Below are 23,971 nucleotides of genomic sequence, written 5' to 3'. Positions count from 1 at the left end.
TTAGAAAGGTCTACCATAAGCTTCTGCTGACTTGTAACTGTGTCAGATTCCGTTAATTTTTTTGAGTTCCGTAACTCAATGAGTAATAACGGAATCCTTAAAGGATCACTTTGTTTTCCGTCCGTCCGTCAGTTTGTCTATCCGACTGTTCAAAGCTCTTTTTCTGAGTGACGGGAAGACATAACAACTTTAAATTTATGTCACACATAAAGCGAAGTAAAAAATTGAAGCTTGTAAGTGAATGGAGTCAAAAGATATGGCCATGTATGTCACATATTTTGCATTCGCAAACTCAGTCGTCAAAAATATAGGGTACCTAGAACCATGAAATTTGGCAAGAAACAAGGTTTCACTCTAAAACCAAAGGAAATGCGGAAATTGTTAATTTGCAATTATATCACACGAAAAAGAATTTTTTGTCATTTGTTGGGTCTGTCTCTTACGATCCCTTTTTTCTCAAGAAAGGATTGAAATTTTTGCCCCCCCCCCCCCCCCCCCCACGTCCGTCCGTCCGTCCGTTAAAACACCGCTTTATCAGTCTATAGTCGCTTGGTGCTGTAACAGCTGTAAACTTCTAGTTCAATGCAACAAAAAGATACGAGCATTTGTCAACTACTTTGATAATCGCAAACTTACTCGCTAAAACCTGCATTGTACCTTCACATGACGTAAAATGAAGAACTTTGACAAGAAGAAAGGTTTTCGCTTCCCGCGCCCGGGTTCCCGGGTTCGATTCCCGGCGGGGTCAGGTATTTTCTCTGCCTCATGATGACTGGGTGTTGTGTGATGTCCTTAGGTTAGTTAGGTTTAAGTAGTTCTAAGTTCTAGGGGACTGATGACCATAGATGTTAAGTCCCATAGTGCTCAGAACCATTTGAACCATTTTTGAAGAAGGGTTTCACAGTACAAGTAATAGAAAAATCTGAAAATTGTTAATTTTTAATTATATCACACGAAACAACTTTCTTTTGTCATTTGTTATCGAACTTCGAACTTGAAGTTAAAAAATTCTCGCATGTCTTGGAATCCCTGGGGCCGATATCTTGCCAGTATCGGTGTCGAAGATCTCGATAAGAGGAAAAAATAGTCGAACTCCTAGATTCCTGGAATGGATGAACTGCCCGTATACGTAATTAAATTTGTACAGAACCCTCCAGCGTGCGAGTCCTATTCGCGCCTGGTCAATGTTTTCATTCTGTGTGTACACAGGACAGTTGTTACCCCTCCGTAACTACGTAAGGTGGCGATAATTTCGCACCATACAAGCACTCATCCACATACTTTGCCGTGATCTACAAACACAATTAGGTATCATGTGATAGGTTGTACATCGTATATATGAATATATAAAGGAGACTGACATTGTCACGTACGTCTTGTAAATAATTGTTAATGCTTACTGCATAAAAGATGACGGAGTGTCTTTATTATAAAAAACGGCGTAATGAATGATTACCTATACTAGTAGAGGTTGGAACACCAGTGTAAATGAAACAGCTGGCGGAACTGAAGCCCTGGGTGGAAGCCCCACACAGGTGTGGCTGGTTCAAATGGCTCTGAGCACTATGGGACTTAACCACTGTGGTCATCAGTCCCCTAGAACTTAGAACTACTTAAACCTAACTAACCTAAGGACATCACACACATCCATGCCCGAGGCAGGATTCGAACCTGCGACCGTAGCAGTCGCGCGGTGCCGGACTGCGCGCCTAGAACCGCTAGACCAACACAGGTGTGTTGGTCCTGCTTAAACACAGGAAAGAACAAGACGGACGTCGTAGCATCTAAGTGCTGGAGCACAATAGAGTCGCGACTGGCCGGTATTGTAGCAGAATCAGAAGTATTATACTTCGGAAACGTTGAAAATCTTGGACACAGGTGAGAGGAACGAAGAAGCGGCACCTCGGAAACCACGCAGGCTGGGTTATTTCCAAGGCTTTTTACTCAGAAGCGTACTATTGTACGAGTACAGTTTTTTCCTCGCAAACTTTCCGCGCTGGACGACAAAAGACTAAAATATGGTTGGTCGGCGTAAGGAAGAATCTGGAGAGAGGGAGAATATTCCATGGTTTCGGGAATATGATTCGTTTTTCGGAATTACGATGCTGGGGGGCCAAGCCTTGCCGGAGAGCCAGTGCTGGAGAGACGCGGTCTTCCGTTTTGAGCTTCCATGTGTGACGGTTGCTCAGTATCAGTTTCTTGTTGGTACGGAACGACTTGCTGTCTTTTCTCTCAGTAGACTTTATAGTTAGAACGGTTAGGCACTGTACTGTTGTGTACTTATAAGATTCTGGACTTCGCCTCCGGGTTGGAAGTCGTCGTTGAGTAAGCAGCGTTCAGTGATTGAGAGCACCTCTTCTGCCTATACTTACGTTGAGACTTATCTGAACTCGGTCCTTGTGGCTGGGAGTTCGCGTTTCTCGTCGGTAGAACACAAAGAGGAGAAGACAGTATTGGAGTATAGTAGTCAGAGGTCCGCCTTCAGCCGTCCTACTCTTTGAAAGAGTTTATTTCGTGGCTGGAGTTCTTCCATCGTCGCAGACGTGTACGAGAACCATCACTCCGACGCACCGGACGCAGTACATACGGTGATATTGCTAAATGTTTTGACTTATTAGGGGCTATAAGGCTAAACAGCTGTGATAACGTAGGATTTATTCCACTGACGCTACACTCCATTGTAGATCATCTTTAAAGGTAGTGTCTTCTTGTGTTTGGTACATAGATAATGTCAGTCATTTCGCGTTATTTATATTAGATCGCGCAGTCATAATAAAAGGGCGGAGTTGTTCAATGGATCAGTAATTTTAGTTAGGGAAAATAAACATTTGTAATAAAGATTGTTTTTAATATACGACGAATGTATAAGCAGCAACAACGTTTATCATTTAGTATAATTAGTTTCCTTAATCATTCATTTCTGTTTAGGTTGAAATGTATACACTACTGGCCATTAAAATTGCTACACCACGAAGATGATGTGCTACAGACGCGAAATTCAACCGACAGGAAGAAAATACTGTGATATGCAAATGATTAGCTTTTCAGAGCATTCACACAAGGTTGGCGCCGGTGGCTACACCTACAACGCGGTGACATCAGGAAAGTTTCCAACCGATTTCTCACACACAAACAGTAGTTGTCCGCCGTTGCCTGGTGAAACGTTGTTGTGATGCCTCCTGTAAGGAGGAGAAATGTGTACCATCACGTTTCCGACTTTCATAAAGGTCGGATTGTAGCCTATCGCGATTGCGTTTTTATCGTATCGCGACATAGCTGCTCGCGTTGGTCGAGATCCAATGACTGTTGGCAGAATATGGAACCGGTGGGTTCAGGAGGGTAATACGAAACGCCGTGCTGTATCCCAACGGCCTCGTATCACTAGCATTCGAGATGACATGCATCTTATCCGCATGGCTGTAACGGATCGTGCAGCCACGTCTAAATCCCTGAGTCAACAGATGGGGACGTTTGCAAGACAACAACCATCTGCACGAACAGTTCGACGACGTTTCCAGCAGCATGGACTATCAGCTCGGAGATCATGGCTGCGGTTACCCTTGACGCTGCATCACAGGCAGGAGCGCCTGCGATGGTATACTCAACGACGAACCTGGGTGCACGAATGGCAAAACGTCATTTTTTCGGATGAATCCATGTTCTGTTTACAGCATCATGATGGTCGCATCCGTGTTTGGCCACATCGCGATGAACGCACATTGGAAGCGTGTATTCGTCATCGCCATACTGGGGTATCACCCGGCGTGATGGTATGGGGTGCCACTGGTTACATGTCTCGGTCACCTCTTGTTCGCATTGACGGCACTTTGAACAGTGGACGTTACATTTCAGATGTGTTACGACCCGTGGCTCTACCCTTCATTCGATCCCTGCGAAACCCTACATTTCAGCAGGATAATGTACGACCGCATGTTGCAGGTCCTGTACGGGCCTTTCTGGATACAGAAAGTGTTCGACTGCTGCCATGGCCAGTACATTCTCCAGATCTCTCACCAATTGAAAACGTCTGCTCAATGGTGGCCGAGCAACTGGCTCGTCACAACACGCCAGTCACTACTCTTGATGAACTGTGGTATCGTGTTGAAGCTGCATGGGCAGCTGTACCTGTACACGCCATCCAAGCTCTGTTTGATTACGGCCAGAGGTGGTTGTTCTCGGTACTGATTTCTCAGGGTCTAAGCACCGAAATTGCGTGAAAAAGTAAACACATGTCAGTTCTAGTATAATATATTTGTCCAATGAATACCCGTTTATCATATGTATTTCTTCTTGGTGTAGCAATTTTAATGGCCAGTAGTGTATGTAAAAGAGCCCTACGAGATCCTATGATCTGCTTTAGAGGGGAGTCAGACAGGGCCAAATATTCATTTTAGCGTTTATTATTTTCCGTTGCGCGCAGTCGTTTAACACCCGCCTGCAGGAGCATCTTGGAACGAATGCATCTGCAATGGCACCATTTACTTGGCAGTTTCAGCTTTTGATTTTCGTCTCATTTGCTCTGTCCGTAGGAGACCCCCTGCCTTCAGCAGGCAGCAGAGCACGTGGACTACAAGAGCCGCGGCGCGGCCGCCTTCTCGTACCACCGTTTCGAGGACAGCGACTAGTCAGAGCGAGGGCGGGCCGGCCGGCGGACGGCAGAGGGCAGAGCGACCGCACCGCACCAACTGCGGGGGAAGCGCCGCGGCTGACTGCGTGGCGGAGTCCCCACTCACTGACATGATTTACTGCAACGAGCACGAGTTCTCGTCTCATTCAACCTTCATGTCATGAACTTCTTCTGACAAAGTATATACTGCTTAACACGAAACATCAGGCACACACTAGGCACGAAACCCTCGCATAACCTCATTTTTACACTTTTAATGTCCAGTGCAACAGAAAGGAATGAACTCAAACGTGATTACTCAACACAGAGTACGTCAAAATTTCCAAACATTTGTCTCTTATTCTGTATATTCGTCTTGATGTAAACATTCAATCGCTTTCTGCAGAACACCTCATTGTGAAAATAAAATACTGACTGTGATAAACAGAGTTCATTAAGTCCTCTAGCTTTCTACTGAAATTTCTTATTTGTGGATTGCTAATCATTTCTAAGAATAAACATGGTATGCTTGAAAGCACATCTATTAACTATACAGGGTGTTAGATACATAAGTGCAGATATTTCTAGTGATTTCTGAGGACAATGTATTAAAAAACATTATATCAGTGTTTACTTCATTTGTAGACCAATAATTATTACTAAGCGTTATTACGCGTAGTATGTTTTTAGATTGATTAGTACAAGTGGAATTAGCAAGACGTTTATTTTCCCCTGGATAGCAGATCAGGTATTGAAGCGAGGATGCATGGAGGCTAGTGTAGTCTGTACTGACAAGCGTAGTTCACTTCTTGGTGCAGTTTCGACCGTGCAGAAAATATCAGGTAATAAATTACCTGATGTGTCTGCAGGAAGTCTGTTAGACACAGAGAAAAAAAACACACACACTGAAGTCGGTACATATTAAGGTACCAGTGATCGCAATATCTGTAGCTATACTCCTAACGTCCTGTATTTAGGCTGATTAAAAATATAGTCGTTTATTGTCCAATAAGAACTTACCATTTTTACTTCATAACTATTCAAAGCTAGGTAACGTAAGTGCTTATATGTATTTCTTCATAACGTCTATGGTTTATATCTGTGGTGTTTTCGTTAGCACTTCAGAAGCCATATGCAAAACTCGCTATCTCCAAATTTCACAGTGACTGACTCTGTGTTGCGTCCTCAATAAATGTGCTAAGTTTCGGTTCATTCACCGCTCAGTCTGTTCTGCAAGTTTTGATTCTACCTCACGTTCACTGCATTTCCTTTGCCCTAAATTCCTTCAGTTGGCTCATATGCGAACCTTTCAGTCTTTCCTCAGATACATAATTCACTACTTACCCGTTTCTCCTGATTTTTTCACATTTCCATGGATCTAATTCTCTAACAATAAAGCTTTTTGTGATTCGCCGAAAGCTTTCTTGGCACTTACTCTTACCAAGCACCGCAATCACATACATTCGTGCAGCAACGGACCATTCTTCATTCGAAACTTCGCTTATCATGTTTTCTGGAGAATTTATGTCAACAATTTGCTCCAGATACCGTTGAACCGCATCATGCGACGTGATAATCTTTTAATTGCCACCTCGTTATAAAATAATTTCTAGGCATGTTTGTTGTCATAGTCTATTAACAGCTTGGTATGCGCTATGATATGACTAGCGTGGTTTATCTACAAGCTTCCATCAAACGAAGCAATGTACTTTATCATTTCCTTTTTGTAACGAAATTGTTCCAAAACTAAGTACCTATTAAAATCTGTATAATACGGTCGACATATAAACTACCTCCTTGCAATATACAGTCTGTTTTCTAATGTTCATATTTTTCAAGTATTTTTTGTAAAGAAAAGGTGAATATGGGTACAAAATACATACTTCCTTTAAAAATTGATTAAATGTATATCCTGTAATTCGTGTGTTAGTTACTCAGGGATATATGTTGTGTATTTTTCCTCTTGATTCTGAATTAAAAACTTTGTAGTTTCTTTAAAAACTATTGGAGCTAGCTTTTGCGAAATATAAATTCTACACTCCATATTTTTAATTTTTATAACCGTTTCCTGAAGTTATATATCATGGTGTACACTTCTATATTAAATCCTCTACATACCTCTTATACTGCTTGCCGAAATCAATTAAGGTAGCCTATATTTTGTATTAAAACTTTCTACCTAGACTATCTTAATTCCAATCCGAAATTTAAGAAATTATAACAAATTTTACTTGCTTCGCTACGCTTTTTAAACGACATGGAATGTATGTACGTCCAAACGATAACTGCAACATTTACCACAACGAGTCTTTGAGTATGCAGTGGAGTGTGAGTCGAACTGAACTTCCTGAGGAGTTAATGTCGGGGATAGTGATGATGTTCTCATTCAGGTCCTAGACGGATAAGACATCGTTGAAATGTGAATACAACGTATTAATAGCTGTATTTGATGATTTCACACTGTGGTACAGGTATATAAACATTCCTTTTTTGCCTGGGTACGACGCTATGATGTAGTACAAAGCTTCGTCCATACAGCCTGCGATCTCAGTCTTAGCCCTGCACGTTTTGTAAGAACTTATCGCAGAAAGAAACACAGATACGTTTTCAAAACTGATGAAATCTTTAGTCAAACCAAAGTAAGGTAAAACCATGTTATCGGCTTCACTGAGGAGAACAACGTTAATTTTTGTGAAAATTAAAACATCTAGAAAGATTGACATGAATAAATCAAAATTCTGAGGACGTGAAGAACAGTTTGACAGTTATAAGTGAAGGAAGAAATAGCATCGAAAGGTGTTTTGGAAAAAGTACCAGTGCTTGAAAAAGGTGTAAAATGGTTGAATAGAACTACTGTTACGAATGCTTAGTTCACAGTTTCTTTGCACGATAAGTATTAAACAAGCAATTGATTACAAAAAAAAATGTAAGATGGAGCGCCTAATAAAGCTAAGTGGAGGCATTAGGGAAATAACACAAGGTCTGGATACGGAAGGAGACCGGCCGTGTCCTTTTCAGAGAACCATTCCAACATTTGCTTTGGCTGTTTAGGGAATCCTCTGCAGAACTAGACCTGGATGGGTGGACGAGGATGTGAGCCCCAGCACATCTGGCTGAGAGTCCAGAGCCCCATCCGATACGCCACCTCTCTCGGGAAAGGCAGGAGATGTCAACGAGGAGAGTTATAAACAGGGTCCGGATTTTAATGACCTAAAAAAACAGCGAAATATGTAAACATTTATGACGTAAAGCTTACACAAATATGAACTTAAATAAAATATGGCTTTACCTAAGTTTCTTAAAAACGTTCTTGTTATTTTTTTTTTACACTATGTAACACAAAATTAACTTCTGAACAAATTGTGCATATGGTACTTACTTTTCGAAGTCTTTGAAACTAGCTAGTACCTATTTTTCAATTGTCTGCATGTACCTGAAAAAATTTAAGTTCAGTGAAAAAAAAAACACCTATCCAAATAACAAAACCATGTTTTTACTACAGCACACCACCCGTTTAAAGTATTCTAAATCGGTTAACACATCGTGCCAATTTTCAGTTTCCACAAAATTGCATTCGATTGCAAGGTGGAGTTTTTGGTTTTCCATTTCAGAGGTCTACATTTGTCGCTGAGGATGGCTTTGTACCTGGAAAAGCTCACTTCCACATTACAGGACGTCACAGGGGCATATCTGAAGGCGGATAGGTCACTGAAGGCCCGCTGTAGTTAACTGTCTTCAAATTTTGTTGCAGTGCAAGAAAGATTACCACTAATTTTGCACATTGTAGAATAGGCTATCCAGGATTCCGTTGGAGTGGACTTCACAATTTGTTGTTCATTCAGTCAGCCACATGACCACGAATTCGACCCACGTCACTACACATGATGCACAATATCCAGAGCGTCACACAGTTGAGTACCTCCTCCACTTTTGATAGCACTTGATTCATTGTTATGTAGCTCACGAAACATTGTCTTTATTCTGGTGTAGTTGGTGCAGTAATACAGTAGCATAAGGCAAAAATCCCATCGTGTAAGAACAGGTTGAGGGTGGAAGGACAGTGAAGGTGCTTGTTCCTTCTATTCCTGCGACCGTAGCGGAGGTCTCACATGCATTTTCTTGCCACAGGAAATTAATTTATCAACATCAAGGTAATATGAATGCATCTCTCCTGCGACTCTGTGTAAGGCCTGTACAAGACAAGTGAGGTACACCTTACCGGGGAAAAGAGTCTGAAGCCCCTTGGCCGCATCTGTTAGTAGCAGCAAAATGTTGTCTCTGCTCTCATCATCCGGCCTCATAAAACACCAGCAACAACATTTGCAACATAACTCACAGCCACATCGGTGGTTTCATCTATAGGCTCCCACACCTTTTGGTCAGCAATACTAATTCAAATTTTATGGCACCTCCTCGTAGCACACGGATAAATAGTTCTCTCTCAGTGTAGATTCATCTGGAGCTAGATGTGTTGTACACGTTTCCAAAAACTGTAGCGAGCTTGGATTCTTCAGCATCTCCAATGGGACTTTGAAAGACACCATCACATCATACAAGCCCTTGAAGAATGATTTCGCTGTTAAAGATGGACCTGTTTGCTCAGATAACACGGTTTGTTTGCTGTCATTTTCAGCACTTCTGTTCATTTATGTCCTATGTTAGGCGATATTATAGCGTTGTTGCACATTAAAGCGCTTTTATGCACTAACATTAATTTTACACAGTTTACAAAATAATATTTTCCTGTCGGTGCTGAAGAACTTCTCTACAAAATCACGAAAAAAACTCGCAACTTCGTGCTGCTGGAGCACTTACTTTGTAAGTTATATAGGTCAAACACCGTCTTTTACGACTAAAATGAATGACTTTCATTACAGCTGCAAAACACGTTGTTTAACCTATATAACTTCTATAACTACGAGTGCGGAAAGAAGTCGCCGAAAAACAAGGAAGACAACATATAACTGATTCTGTTTTCAAATTGAATAGTGTGACCACATGTGCATTGTTTATTTCATGGAAGCCGCCTTTGTTGGCTTCGAGAGCGTTTTGTCGGCCCCGCGTAACAATGTATTACTTTATCGAACCGACTAGTGTGTTGCACGGATTGTCCGCTATAGTCCTGATAAATAAGATTTGTGGTAATTGTTGTGTTTATTTGTGACAATATTTCCTGAAATTCTGTCATGTGAGCAACGTTTTCATGTTTTTATTTTTGTGTCCTAAGGAATTCGTCAGATACAGGGCTATTACAAATGATTGAAGCGATTTCATAAATTCACTGTAGCTCCATTCATTGACATATGGTCACGACACACTACAGATACGTAGAAAAACTCATAAAGTTTTGTTCGGCTAAAGCCGCACTTCAGGTTTCTGCCGCCAGAGCGCTCGAGAGTGCAGTGTGAGAAAATGGCGACAGGAGCCGAGAAAGCGTATGTCGTGCTTGGAATGCACTCACATCAGTCAGTCATAACAGTGCAACGACACTTCAGGACGAAGTTCAACAAAGATCCACCAACTGCGATGGTATGCGCAGTTTAAAGCTTCTGGATGCCTCTGTAAGGGGAAATCAACGGGTTGGCCTGCAGTGAGCGAAGAAACGGTTGAACGCGTGCGGGCAAGTTTCACGCGTAGCCCGCGGAAGTCGACGAATAAAGCAAGCAGTGAGCTAAACGTACCACGGCCGACGGTTTGGAAAGTCTTACGGAAAAGGCTAAAGCAGAAGCCTTACCGTTTACAATTGCTACAAGCCCTGACACCCGATGACAAAGTCAAACGCTTTGAATTTTCGGCGCGGTTGCAACAGCTCATGGAAGAGGATGCGTTCAGTGCGTAACTTGTTTCCACTGATGAAGCAACATTTTTTCTTAATGGTGGAGTGAACAGACACAATGTGCGAATCTGGACGGTAGAGAATCCTCACGCATTCGTGCAGCAAATTCGCAATTCACCAAAAGTTAACGTGTTTTGTGCAATCTCACGGTTTAAAGTTTACGGCCCCTTTTTCTTCTGCGAAAAAAACGTTAAAGGACACGTGTATCTGGACATGCTGGAAAATTGGCTCATGCCACAACTGGAGACCGACAGCGCCGACTTCATCTTTCAACAGGATGGTGCTCCACAGCACTTCCATCATGATGTTCAGCATTTCTTAAACAGGAGATTGGAAAACCGATGGATCGGTCGTGGTGGAGACCATGATCAGCAATTCGTGTCATGGCCTCCACGCTCTCCCGACTTAACCCCATGCGATTTCTTTCTGTGGGGTTATGTGAAAGATTCAGTGTTTAAACCTCCTCTACCAAGAAACGTGCCAGAACTGCGAGCTCGCATCAACGATGCTTTCGAACTCATTGATGGGGACATGCTGCGCCGAGTGTGAGAGGAACTTGATTATCGGCTTGATGTCTGCCGAATCACTAAAGGGGCACATATCGAACATTTGTGAATGCCTAAAAAAACTTTTTGAGTTTTTGTATGTGTGTGCAAAGCATTGTGAAAATATCTCAAATAATAAAGTTATTGTAGAGCTGTGAAATCGCTTCAATCATTTGTAATAACCCTGTATATGCATTTTTGGCAAACGTTGACCGAAATATGTCCTATAATGGCAAATGAAATTACATTACATCAATACCATTAGCTGCTGACGGGCGTTGATGTACATCAACGGAGACAGCTGAGAATGTGTGCCCAGAGCGGGACTCGAACCCGGGATCTCCAGCTTACGTGGCAGGCGCTCTATCCATCTGAGCCACCGAGGGCGGGATAAGTGGCCGCAGCATCTTTTCTGCCCTCTGCAGTGCTGCTGCCTGCCGAGAAGTGGTCACACTGGTTCTAACCTACACCATCATTCTTGTCAGTGAGTTTGACAGAGGAATCTTCTGTTACTTTTTAAAACTTACCTGATTATCAGTCATCTAACGTAAGGTAAGTCGTTTATATTGTTCTTGTTACCTTACTTACACAGTACGTGGAGTAATACTTTTTTGCAATATCACTGTTTAAGCAGGATCTTTTGGCCTACAAAAGTAGTACCCGTTGTTTCTGTAAACCAGTAACGCTGACAAGGCGTTCGATCATGAAAAGTGGCCAAGGTGTTTACCCCCATAAAACTTCCATATAACAGGTAGAACACTACAGATCATATTGACTTCTAAACCCATTTACGTACAGAACTATCATTCGTCGTTCTACGGCTCTGCGCTTTTTTTGAATTAATGTATGTTATTCAACACCCATTCGTTATGCCGTAATACAGAACTCCACTTGTAAACGCTCAGCTACAGCCGCTTAGTATTGTTTCATTCTAGGCCATCAAGATGTCTAGAAAATATGTTCGAAAATCAGAACAACAAACACGGGATCCTGTTGCAAAGACAGTGGCCATATTACCCCTTAGGCACGGAAAAGTGGTCCCCACATAAATCTTCAGAAAAATGTACATAGTTCCTATTTTTTTTCACTTAAAAATATTTGATGTGATACCTGAAAAAATGCAGATTCAAAATGGGTAAACGGTACGCTTCTATCAGTAGCCTCGCTTTGTAGAACGTTCAATTTCCTTTACAGTGGCCACTTTTCCCCACCTTCCCCTAAAGGGCGCATTGCAGATAATCACTCGAATTTTTATACTGGACAGCCACAACTGGTAAGTAGGCATACTATTGAAAACCACCTCCTCGCTACCGAATATAGAAGACATCATACAACATATGTATCTCTTCTGTTCACTGTAAAGAGATTAGCGTGAATTGGGAAACAATGAATGAAGTAGGGAAAAGGCCGGTTGTACTGAAACTTCGTTAGAAAGCATCGGTCGTGCGAAATTCAGCTTACCCTTTTCTCACACGGTATCCTGTGAAATATGGATGAAGGGCAAAAAGCAGATTCCGTATTCCTAGATTTCCGGAAAGCTTTTGATACGGTGCCCCACTGGAAACAATTAACGAAGGTACGAGCATATGGAGTAGGTTCCCAGATATGTGAGTGGCTCGAAAACTTCTTAAGTAGTAGAACCCAGTATGTTGTCTTCGACGGCCAGTGTTCATCAGAGGTAAGAGTATCGTTAGGATTCACCCAGGGAAGGGTTCTGGGACCGCTACTATTTTCTAGATACACAAGTAATCTGGTGGACAGAGTGGGCAGTAATCTGCGGTTGTTTGCTCACGATCCTGTGGTGTACAGAAACTTGTCGAAGTTGAGTTACTGTAGGAACATGTAAGATGATTCACACAAAAATTCTAGTTGATGTGATGAATGACGGCTTGCTCTAAATGTAGAAAAATGTAAGATAGTGCGGATGAGTAGAGAAAACAAACCCGCAATGTTCGGATACAGCATTAGTAGCGTCGTGCTTGACACAGTCACGGCGCCTAAATACCTGGACGTAACGGTGCAAAGCGATATGAAATGGAACGAGGGTGTGATGATTGCAATAGGGAAGGCGAATGGTCGACTTCGGTTTACTGCGAGAATTCTGGGAAAGTTTGGTGCATCTGTATAGGAGACCGCATAAAGGACAGTAGTGCCGCCTATTCTTGAGTACTGCTCCAGTGTTTGGAATGCGTTCCTGGTCGGATTATAGGAAGGTATCGAAGAATTTCAGATGCAGGCTGCTAGATTTCTTACCGTTAGGCTCCAACAATATGCAAGTGTTACGGCGATACAGCGAGACCTCAAATAGGAATCCCAGAGGGAAAGGGACATTCTTTTCCAGGAACACTTCCGAGAAAATTTAGAGAACAGGCATTTGAAACTGACTGCAGTAAGATTCTACTGCCGCCAACATAAATTTCGCGCAAGGGTCACTTAGATTATCAGTCCTGAGACTGGTTTGATGCAGCTCTCCATGCTACTCTATCCTGTGCAAGCTTCTTCATCTCCCAGTACCTACTGCAACCTACATCCTTCTGAATCTGCTTAGTGTATTCATCTCTTGGTCTCCCTCTACGATTTTTACCCTCTACGCTGGCCTCCAATACTAAATTGGTGATCCCTTGATGCCTCAGAACGTGTCCTACCAACCGATCCCTTCTTCTGGTCAAGTTGTGCCACAAACTTCTCTTCTCCCCAATCCTATTCAATACTTCCTCATTAGTTATGTGACCTACCCATCTAATCTTCAGCATTCTTCTGTAGCACCACATTTCAAAAGCTTCTATTCTCTTCTTGTCCAAACTACTTATCGTCCATGTTTCACTTCCATACATGGCTACATTCCATACAAATACTTTCAGAAATGACTTGCTGACACTTAAATCTATACTCGATGTAAACAAATTTCTCTTCTTCAGAAACGCTTTCCTTGCCATTGCCAGTCTACATTTTATATCCTCTCTACTTCGACCATCATCAGTTATTTTGCTCCCCAAATAGCAAATCTCCTTTACTACTTTAAGTGTCTCATTTCCTAATCTAATTCCCTCAGCATCACCCGACTTAATTCGACTACATTCCATTATCCTCGTTTTGCTTTTGTTGATGTTCATCTTATATCCTCCTTTCAAGACACTGTCCATTCCATTCAACTGCTCTTCCAGGTCCTTTGCTGTCTCTGACAGAATTACAATGTCATCGGCAAACTTCAAAGTTTTTATTTCTTCTCCATGGATTTTAATACCTACTCCGAATTTTTCTTTTGTTTCCTTTACTGCTTGCTCAATATACACATTGAATAACATCGGGGAGAGGCTACAACCCTGTCTTACTCCCGTCCCAAGCACTGATTCCCTTTCGTGTCCCTCAACTCTTATAACTGCCATCTGGTTTCTGTACAAATTGTAAATAGCCTTTCGCTCCCTGTATTTTACCCCTGCCACCTTTAGAATTTGAAAGAGAGTATTCCAGTCAACATTGTCAAAAGCTTTCTCTAAGTCTACAAATGCTAGAAACGTGGGTTTGCCTTTCCTTAATCTTTCTTCTAAGATAAGTCGTAAGGTCAGTATTGCCTCACGTGTTCCAGTATTTCTACGGAATCCAAACTGATCTTCCCCGAGGTCGGCTTCTACTAGTTTTTCCATTCGTCTGTAAAGAATTCGTGTTAGTATTTTGCAGCCGTGGCTTATTAAACTGATTGTTCGGTAATTTTCACATCTGTCAACACCTGCTTTCTTTGGGATTGGAATTATTATATTCTTCTTGAAGTCTGAGGGTATTTCGCCTGTTTCATACATCTTGCTCACCAGATGGCAGAGTTTTGTCAGGACTGGCTCTCCCAAGGCCGTCAGTAGCTCCAATGGAATGTTGTCTACTCCGGGGGCCTTGTTTCGCCTCAGGTCTTTCAGTGCTCTGTCAAACTCTTCACGCAGTATTGTATCTCCCATTTCATCTTCATCTACATCCTCTTCCATTTCCAGAATATTGTCCTCAAGTACATCGCCCTTGTATAGAAATTATACTCCTTCTACCTTTCTGCTTTCCCTTCTTTGCTTAGAACTGGGTTTCCATTTGAGCTCTTGATTTTCGTGCAAGTGGTTCTCTTATCTCCAAAGGTCTCTTTAATTTTCCTGTAGGCAGTATCTATCTTACCCCTAGTGAGATAAGCCTCTACATCCTTACATTTGTCCTCTAGCCATCACTGCTTAGCCATTTTGCACTTCCTGTCGATCTCATTTTTGAGACGTATGTATTCCTTTTTGCCTGCTTCATTTACTGCATTTTTTTATTTTCTCCTTTCATCAATTAAATTCAATATTTCTTCTGTTACCCAAGGATTTCTACTAGCCCTCGTCTTTTTACCTACTTGATCCTCTGCTGCCTTCACTACTTCATCCCTCAAAGCTATCCATTCTTCTTCTACTCTATTTCTTTTCCTCATTCCTGTCAATTGTTCCCTTATGCTCTCCCTGAAACTCTGTACAACCTCTGGTTCTTTCAGTTTATCCAGGTCCCATCTCCTTAAATTCCCACCTTTTTGCAGTTTTTTCAGTTTTAATCTACAGGTCAGAGTCCACATCTGCCCCTGGAAATGTTTTACAATTTAAAACCTGGTTCCTAAATCTCTGTCTTACCATTATATAATCTATCTGATACGTTTTAGTATCTCCACGGTTCTTCCATGTATACAGCCTTCTTTCATGATTCTTAAACCAAGTGTTAGCTATGATTAAGTTGTGCTCTGTGCAAAATTCTACCAGGCAGCTTCCTCTTTCATTTCTTAGCCCCAATCCATATTGGCCTACTACGTTTCCTTCTCTCCCTTTTCCTACACTCGAATTCCAGTCACCCATGACTATTAAATTTTCATCACCCTTCACTATCTGAATAATTTCTTTTGTTTCATCATACATTTCTTCAATTTCTTCGTCATCTGCAGAGCTAGTTGGCATATAAACTTGTACTACTGTAGTAGGTGTGGGCTTCGTATCTATTTTGGTCACAATAATGCGTTCACTATGCTGTTTGTAGTAGCTTACCCGCGTTCCTATTTTCCTATTCATTATTAAACCTACTCCTGCATGACCCCTATTTGATAGATACGACAGGAGAAATTAGGTTTCTTACGGAGGCATATAGATAGTAGTTTTCCCCTCGCTATACACGTAATCATTAACAAAACCGACAAACTGCAGGAACAGATTTCAGACTGGAAGTGGAGGAAAAAAGGTCCTATGAACCTGTGTCCAGAGATGGACGGTGTGCGTGCGTGCAAGGACAAGAAGTCATCGTGGAATACAGTACACAAATGCATCGAATCCACGTCGCAACAGATGTTCAGAGTGGCCTCCGTGGGATTGCAGGTGATAGAGACAATAGCGCATGTCACGCAGGATACACGTAATCGTACTTTCGCTTGCATCATGTTAGCGGGCCACTTGGCTGGAGCTTGTATTAGGGCTCGCCTCAGTATCCTGTAGAATCCAGTCGTCCAAATCTAAGCACAGTCCGCCGCGTCTCTGCACGTTCGCCTGTGTGAAAGGACCTTCTACTGCACAAATGCCAAAAAGTACTTGAAATGTTGCGTGATACGGTTGATGTCTGTGAGTGTACTTGTTTTGGTATAGTCTTGCTGCCTCTCAACCGTTTTCATCCCAGCTTGTTCCCGACATGATTACCGTACGCTGCGTCAATCACACAGCCTGTAACACACAAGGAACACACGGCACGTGGTCAGAGGAACTGTCTTTCGTCAGCGCCATCTACCATGGCAAAGTGGCATTTCCGGACACTTATTCAGAGGACCTTTTATCTTCCATTTCCAGTCAGGAATCCGTCCCTACAGTCCGTCGGTTTTATTAATGTTCACCCTGTATTTGCGAGTAGAACGGGAAGGAAATAACTACCAGCGGTACTCGGTACTGTCCACCACGTACCGTATGGTGGCTTGCGGAGTATATACACTACCGGCCATTAAAATTGCTACGCCAAGAAGAAATGCAGATGATAAACGGGTATTCATTGGACAAATATATTATACTAGAACTGGCATGTGATTACTTTTTCACGCAATTTGGGTGCATAGATCCTGAGAAATCAGTACCCAGAACAACCACCTCTGGCCGTAATAACGGCCTTGATACGCCAGGGCATTGAGTCAAACAGAGCTTGGATAGCGTCTACAGGTACAGCTGCCCATGCAACTTCAACACGATACCACAGTTCATCAAGAGTAGTGACGGGCGTATTGTGACGAGCCAATTGCTCGGCCACCATTGGCCAGACGTTTTCAGTTGGTGAGAGATCTGGAGAATGTGCTGGCCAGGGCAGCAGAAGACAATTTTCTATATCCAGAAAGGCACGTACAGGACCTGCAACATGCGGTCGTGCATTATCCTGCTGAAATGTAGGATTTCGCAGGGATTGAATGACGGGGGAGCCACGGGTCGTAACACATCTAAAATGTAACGTCCACTGTTCAAAGTGCCGTCAATGCGAACAAGAGGTGACCGACACGGATGATACCCCAGTATGGCGATGACGAATACCTGCTTCCAATGTGCGTTCACCGCGATGTCGCCAAACACGGATGCGACCATCATGATGCCATAAACAGAACCTGGATTCATCCGAAAAAATGACGTTTTGCCATTCGTGCACCCAGGTTCGTCGTTAAGTACACCATCGCAGGCGGTCCTGTCTATGATGCAGCGTCAAGGGTAACCGCAGCCATGGTCTCCGAGCTGATAGTCCATGCTGCTGGAAACGTCGTCGAACTGTTGGTGCAGATGGTTGTTGTCTTGCAAACCTCTCCATCTGTTGAGTCAGGGATCGAGACGTGACTGCACGATCCGCTACAGCCATACGGATGAGATGCCTGTCATCTCGAGTGCTAGTGATACGAGGCCGTTGGGATCCAGCATGGCGTTCCGTATTACCCTCCTGAACCCACCAATTCCATATTCTGCTAACAGTCATTGGATCTCGACCAACGCGAGCAGAAATGTCGCGATACGATAAACCGCAATCGCGATAGGCTACAATCCGACCTTTATCAAAGTCGTAAACGTGATGGTACGCATTTCTCCTCCTTACACGAGGCAGCACAACAACATTTGACCAGGCAGGCCGGTTAACTGCTGTTTGTGCATGAGAAATCGGTATGAAACTTTCCTCATGTCATCAAGTTGTAGGTGTCGCCACCGGCGCCTCATCTTCGTGGTGTAGCAATTTTAATGGCCAGTAGTGTATGTAGATGTAGATACCTGCGGTATACTGGTATACTACGAAATACAAAAAAAAAAAAATGAATTAGTAAACCCCGGATTGCGATTCATTTGCTATCATACAATCTGTGCCTCCAGATAATGCAAAACCTCATCGTCATAGAACTGTATGAGAATCCTTTGAGGGACACTCCATGAACATCCTGATTCTTGTGTGTGGGCCATCATTAAAAACAGAACCGTTTAGCGCAATGGATAATTGCGAGGTCAACAGCAAATAACGGAAAAGGGATTTCACGGGGTTGCTCTCAAGGATCACTTAATTATTCTTTAATTTGAAACTTGACTGAAACTTTCTGGCAGATTAAAACTGTGTACCCGACCGAGACTCGAACTCGGGACCTTTGCCTTTCGCGGGCAATTGCTCTACCATCTGAGCTACCGAAGCACGACTGTTTTCAGTACACACACACATCTGTTAATCTTCTTGATCTGGGCATGCTGGATTGCACAGGGGATCAGTGTTATTTAGCATTAAGGAATATCTTATGAATGAGAAAGTGGACACAATTTATTCTATAAATGCATGGTACAAAAAAGAAGAAAAACTGCGTATCGTGACTTGAATTAGATGTAGATCCCTTAATATGTATGATATAATGGTCTAAGGAAGGTAATCACTCTACTTGGAGTGAGGCTAGTCACGTGCTCATGAAGGCGCAATAACACACATGCACAGGGAGCAGAAACGTCTACCTCTTCAAACTTTTAAAACATTGAAATAACCATCAGAGTGAGAGAGGGAGTCAGCATCGTTACTAGGACTCAAGAATTCCTTTTAAAATCTGGAATTGGAGAACAAATTCCCCCTCTGCGAGAGCTAGCATCTACAACATGCTCAGCAGTATTAAACGACAGCTAGTAAATTGCGGGCACATAGGGTGAATCACACTCACTGAGTATAAGTCGCGATAAACTATTATTTAAACAAAGATTCGTGCATGATGTGCGGAAACACACGACTAACATGCAAATGATAATTACTGAAAGCATTTATACACCATACCTAACCGCTCTGTACCAGCACTGCAGGACAAAGGCTGAGACATCACACAACGATTCAGTATACGGACCATGAAAGATTCGACATTAAATGAATGAATAAGCGGTTGGCGGGAATCTCGCACTGCCACCACAGGTGGAGCTCGTCCTGACGGAACAAGGCGCGCACCCTATCACATCACACTCAACACTCGAAATTCAGAATAAAGAACTACAACAAGATACTGCGGATTACTTCCCTAACAAAATGTAGCTGAAAGAGATTAAACACCCTTGCAAACTACATTAACTCATTCTGATACCTTCATATCCTGACCAAGCTGCTCACTAGAGCAGGTCTGTATTCTTACAGCTACGCTGTCGGAACAAGAATGAAGCGAGAAGTCGCGAAGTGGCCGCGCGCTTTAAGGCGCCATGTCCCGTATTGCGTCCCCTCCCGCCGGAGGTTCGAGTCCTCCCTCGGGCATGGGTGTGTGTGTGTGTGTTGTTCTTAGCATAAGTCAGTTTAAGTAGTGTGTAAGTCTAGGTACCGATGACCTCAGCAGTTTGGTCCCTTAGGAAATCACACACAGTTGAACATTTCTGAAGCGAAAAGCGCGTGTCCGAACCTCCTCTCACTCGGATAGGTTGCGGGCAGAATCCCGTTAAGCAACATATAGCCAACAGCAATCCTGTACCACACTGAACTAGTAGCAATCTTTGACACTGAGCACTGCTCCCTTCTCTTTGCTATCTCCTTCCACCAAGCTAAGTTGGCAAGACGCACAACCGCTACATTACTTACTATACTTTGCTTGCAGTTACATTTGAACAGTACTCATTCCCTTGTTTAACCATCCATTCATTCTGGAAAGGAAAGTGAGTAGAAATAGGTCTTAAACGAATTAAATACATGAAGAGGTGGGGTCATCCCTCCTCCAGAGGCTTGTCATACAATTTGGTAGAATTAAACACAGTGTGAGCTGGAGATTATGAGCACATTTGTACTTGATACATGTCCCAAATTTATGAAACGATTCTAAAGAGACTAGTTGACTCGTTTCAGTGTGTGTGTGTGTGTGTGTGTGTGTGACCTGCGTTGTGCACATGACGTAACCTCAGTCTTCTTGAGTGCATCTTGGACGGTACCGAGTGAGATGTATTATCCTTGGAACTAGTTGTCATAAATCTACTTGAATTATGGATGACGGCTGAGAGATTGTGAAACAGCGCAATATAGTGTTATCTCCAGTGCGTGGAAGTCCATACCACAACACAAACACGCTGCTACGCAAACGACTCTCATTCATTCGCTCATAATGCACACCGGTCGACTTTCCATGACACCAGCTGTACGAGACATGTAAATATTGGAGACAACATAGGAATACATGCGTAGACATCATCAGAAGTGTGTCTCGCAACATATATCTGATGTGCAAAATTTAAGGATGAAATTAACTTTCGCATGAAGTGTTACTGCCAAATAACATAGTTCGGTGAAACTTGGACCATACACTGGATGAACTGTTACAGTACAGTACAGTACAGTAGAGAAGATAACTGAAAGAAATACGCAATGAGACGAACAGTAATGACACTTTTATTCAGACACAATAATTACACTAAAACAACGCGGTTTATGATAATTCCCTGGACAGTACAAAAGGCGGGACACGGTTCTCAACAGGGTATGTGATGTTCAAGGAAAGCAGTGCACGTTCTGCAACGGGCATCCATGCTGGCCAGGAGGTTGGTAAGGAGATCTTGTGATAGAGCGTTCCATTTCACCAGCAGCGCGGTTGACAATTGCTGGATGGCAGTTGGCGCATGTGCCCTTGCTATAATACGTTTCCCCAACGCGTTCCATACGTACTCAATAGGATTCATCGGAGTGGGCAGGCCAGTGCATTCGAGAAATAGCCTCTGATTCCAAGAGCTTGTCCACCTTCGCTCTTAGATGCGGTCGCGCATCGTCATCCATAAAAATGATGCCAGGACCGAATGCACTGCAGAAACGACGCACGTGGTAGAGGAGTACAGTGACGCAATAAGGACGAACGGTGAGTGTATCGTGTTCAAAGATTTGGACGTCAGTAAGCCCATGTAACGTTATGCTTCCCCTCACTGTAACACCTGGAGCACCAAAACGATCATTCTCGACAACGTTCCAGGGTTCATTACGTGTTACCACCTCTCACCACATGAGGGTACGTCCTGAATCACTAGTCGGACTGAATCTGATGTTATCCGAAACGATGCCACCGATGAACGGATGTCAACGGAACACAACGTACTGGTCGTCGACCAAAGGGAATTCCAGCATGCAGTAGCCGTGCCGCTGTGGAGCGTGAGACTGCATTCATTGCAGTCCTGTTAAATGTGGTTGCAATTGCAGCCGCTGTTATACGTGCGTGCCTTATTGCCTGTTACACAGTGCAGCGGTCACCTGCTGCTGTAGCTGACCGTGGTCGACCATCTTCTCTCCTTCGGAGATCAGCGCCTGTGGATCGGAACGCTCCCCATGGCGTAAAACTATTCCATGAATATTAGCAAACTCTTGGGCTACACTTGTCACACTTCGTTCTTCTTCCAGTTTCCCAATGATTCTTTCCCACTTGAAGTCATCCAGACACTGTCTCAGAGACATTTTGTAATGGTCAATGCCACAGTGCACCGTAAGTGCTCACTGATTGACGCACACTGTCTTTTCCCGTTTATGCAACTGCCTCGTGTTGCTGTTGGCATTACAATAACGCTCCCCTCAAGCCATATGATGTCCAACTTCCTGTGCACGACTGGGAGACGTCTGGCAATATGTTCCTCCACTTTCATTCATTTCCAAAAAGCAGTTAACATCTTACGTTACTTTTTCTGTCTCGTCCTCGCTTTTTGGAGAGCAGTGTTTTAAATATTAATCTACTCCAATTCGGTAAGCATTGAAAATGAACATTCACTGATATCAGCCAGCCGAAGTCACCAACGATACCCCGTCAGTCCAAAAAGTTTCGATACTCGATTAATAGAACTGACAGAAAAGTTAAGATGGCGTTTGCAGTTCATCAGTTGCTGTTCACTGTCAACCCCCCCCCCCCCCCCCCGCACCACTTTAGTGCAACGCACAGAACGTTCACACAACGCGTGTCACTTGCGCAACCGTCTTGGTGAAAGAGCAGAGACCCATTTTAAACTTTGACGTTTTGTAGTAGGTTCGGTGCTGATAACGCAAGTCTCGTCACCCGTAATGATTTTTTTCCAGAACAGAACTGTCCGCATTCTTCATTTCAATCAAGTGGATGCAACCGTCCACGCGTCGTTTTTATTCGGGAGTAAAGCACTATGAGACACACTTTGTACACACTTGTCTCTTCTTCAAAACTTCCTGGATAATGTCTTGAACGCCGTAGTGGCCGAGTGGTTCTAGGCGCTTCAGTAGTTCCACGTTCTAGGGGACTGATGACCTCAGATGTTAAGTCCCATAGTGCTCAGAGCCATTTGAACCAATCTCTTGAACACTTGATTTACAGATGTTACTCCGTTGTCATCTGTAACACAATAGTGTTGACACACTACTACCGCCTGCCCGTAACGTAACACAGCCTGCTCCCCACTGAGAGGTGGAATGCACATTCGTTGTTTACAGCAGTTAGTTCAAGCTGCCCCCATAGTTACTGCGCTGAAGTCGCTCGTACGCCAGGAACAAAACCAGCGCCGCAACTTTTTGGACGGGCGCTGTATATCCCTTTTGGAGCCGGTATTTAAAACCAAGCTCAGACGGTTTAGAGGTCACTGTTGCACAACCACATATATAATGTCTTCTTCTTTGTGTAACCTAGCGTTCTAAATGTAGCATATCAACAAAATGGTTCAAATGACTCTGAGCACTATGGGAATTAATCTGAGGTCGTCAGTCCCCTAGAACTTAGAACTACTTAAACCTAACTAACCTAAGGACATCACACACATCCATGCCCGAGGCAGGATTCGAACCTGCGACCGTAGCAGTCGCGCGGTTCCAGACTGAAGTGCCTAGAACCGCTGGGCCACACCGGCCGGCATTATATCAACAGAAATTTCACACCCACAGTCACGTTTTCTTAGGATTGCTCCCTTCAATGACTGTGTGGGAGTGGACTGTAGACTGACCCACTGCGAAATATTTATTTCCATTCTCCTGCTAGCAGTCAGATTATACTAATGTTATGTTTGTATTGTGTTATTATTGCCCAGTAATTCGTCTCGCGTTTATATCATCTGCAGTTACATGCGTACATACGAATATGAGGGGCCTTCTATAAGCAGGTTCTGAAAGCAGGTTGGTTTTGTCCAGGATTCCAATATGTCATATTTTCCCCATTCTTTTGGCTACAAAAACTTCTTTTTCAACATAATCTCCTTTCAGTGCGGCGGACCGTATGACCACATGGTCGAAGCAAACGTCTTGCTGCATCAGTAACCTCCTCATGACCCACATAATGCTTCTCACGCTGTGCGTCCTCCACTGGGCCAAACAGAATGGAATCGAAGGATGCCAGACCCGGGCTGAAGGTGGACGAGGAAAAACAGTCCAATGAAGTTTTGTGAGGTCCTCCGCAGTGCACAGACTTGTACGAGACCTTGCGTTGTCACGGAGAAGGAGAAGTTCGTTTGTATTTTTGTGGCGATGAACACGTTGAAGTCGATTCTTCAATTTCCTAAAGGTAGCACAGTACACTTG

At 43.3% G+C, this 23,971-nt stretch overlaps 1 protein-coding gene across 1 annotated transcript in view; it reads left to right on the top strand.

Moving 5' to 3' along the window:
• LOC124606380 (synaptic vesicular amine transporter-like) overlaps window positions 1-4,625 on the top strand; it is a 107,094-nt gene extending 102,469 nt beyond the window's left edge. The window contains exon 11 of the mRNA XM_047138363.1: window positions 4,530-4,625. Coding sequence (XP_046994319.1) covers window positions 4,530-4,625 — 96 coding nt within the window. The remainder of the gene's footprint in view (window positions 1-4,529) is intronic.
• Window positions 4,626-23,971: the final 19,346 nt, after the last annotated feature.

Source organism: Schistocerca americana, chromosome 3 (genome assembly GCF_021461395.2).
Source record: "Schistocerca americana isolate TAMUIC-IGC-003095 chromosome 3, iqSchAmer2.1, whole genome shotgun sequence".
Taxonomy (NCBI): domain Eukaryota; kingdom Metazoa; phylum Arthropoda; class Insecta; order Orthoptera; family Acrididae; genus Schistocerca; species Schistocerca americana.
Note: the sequence above shows the minus strand (reverse complement) of the source record. Positions and strands in the feature narration are given on the sequence as shown.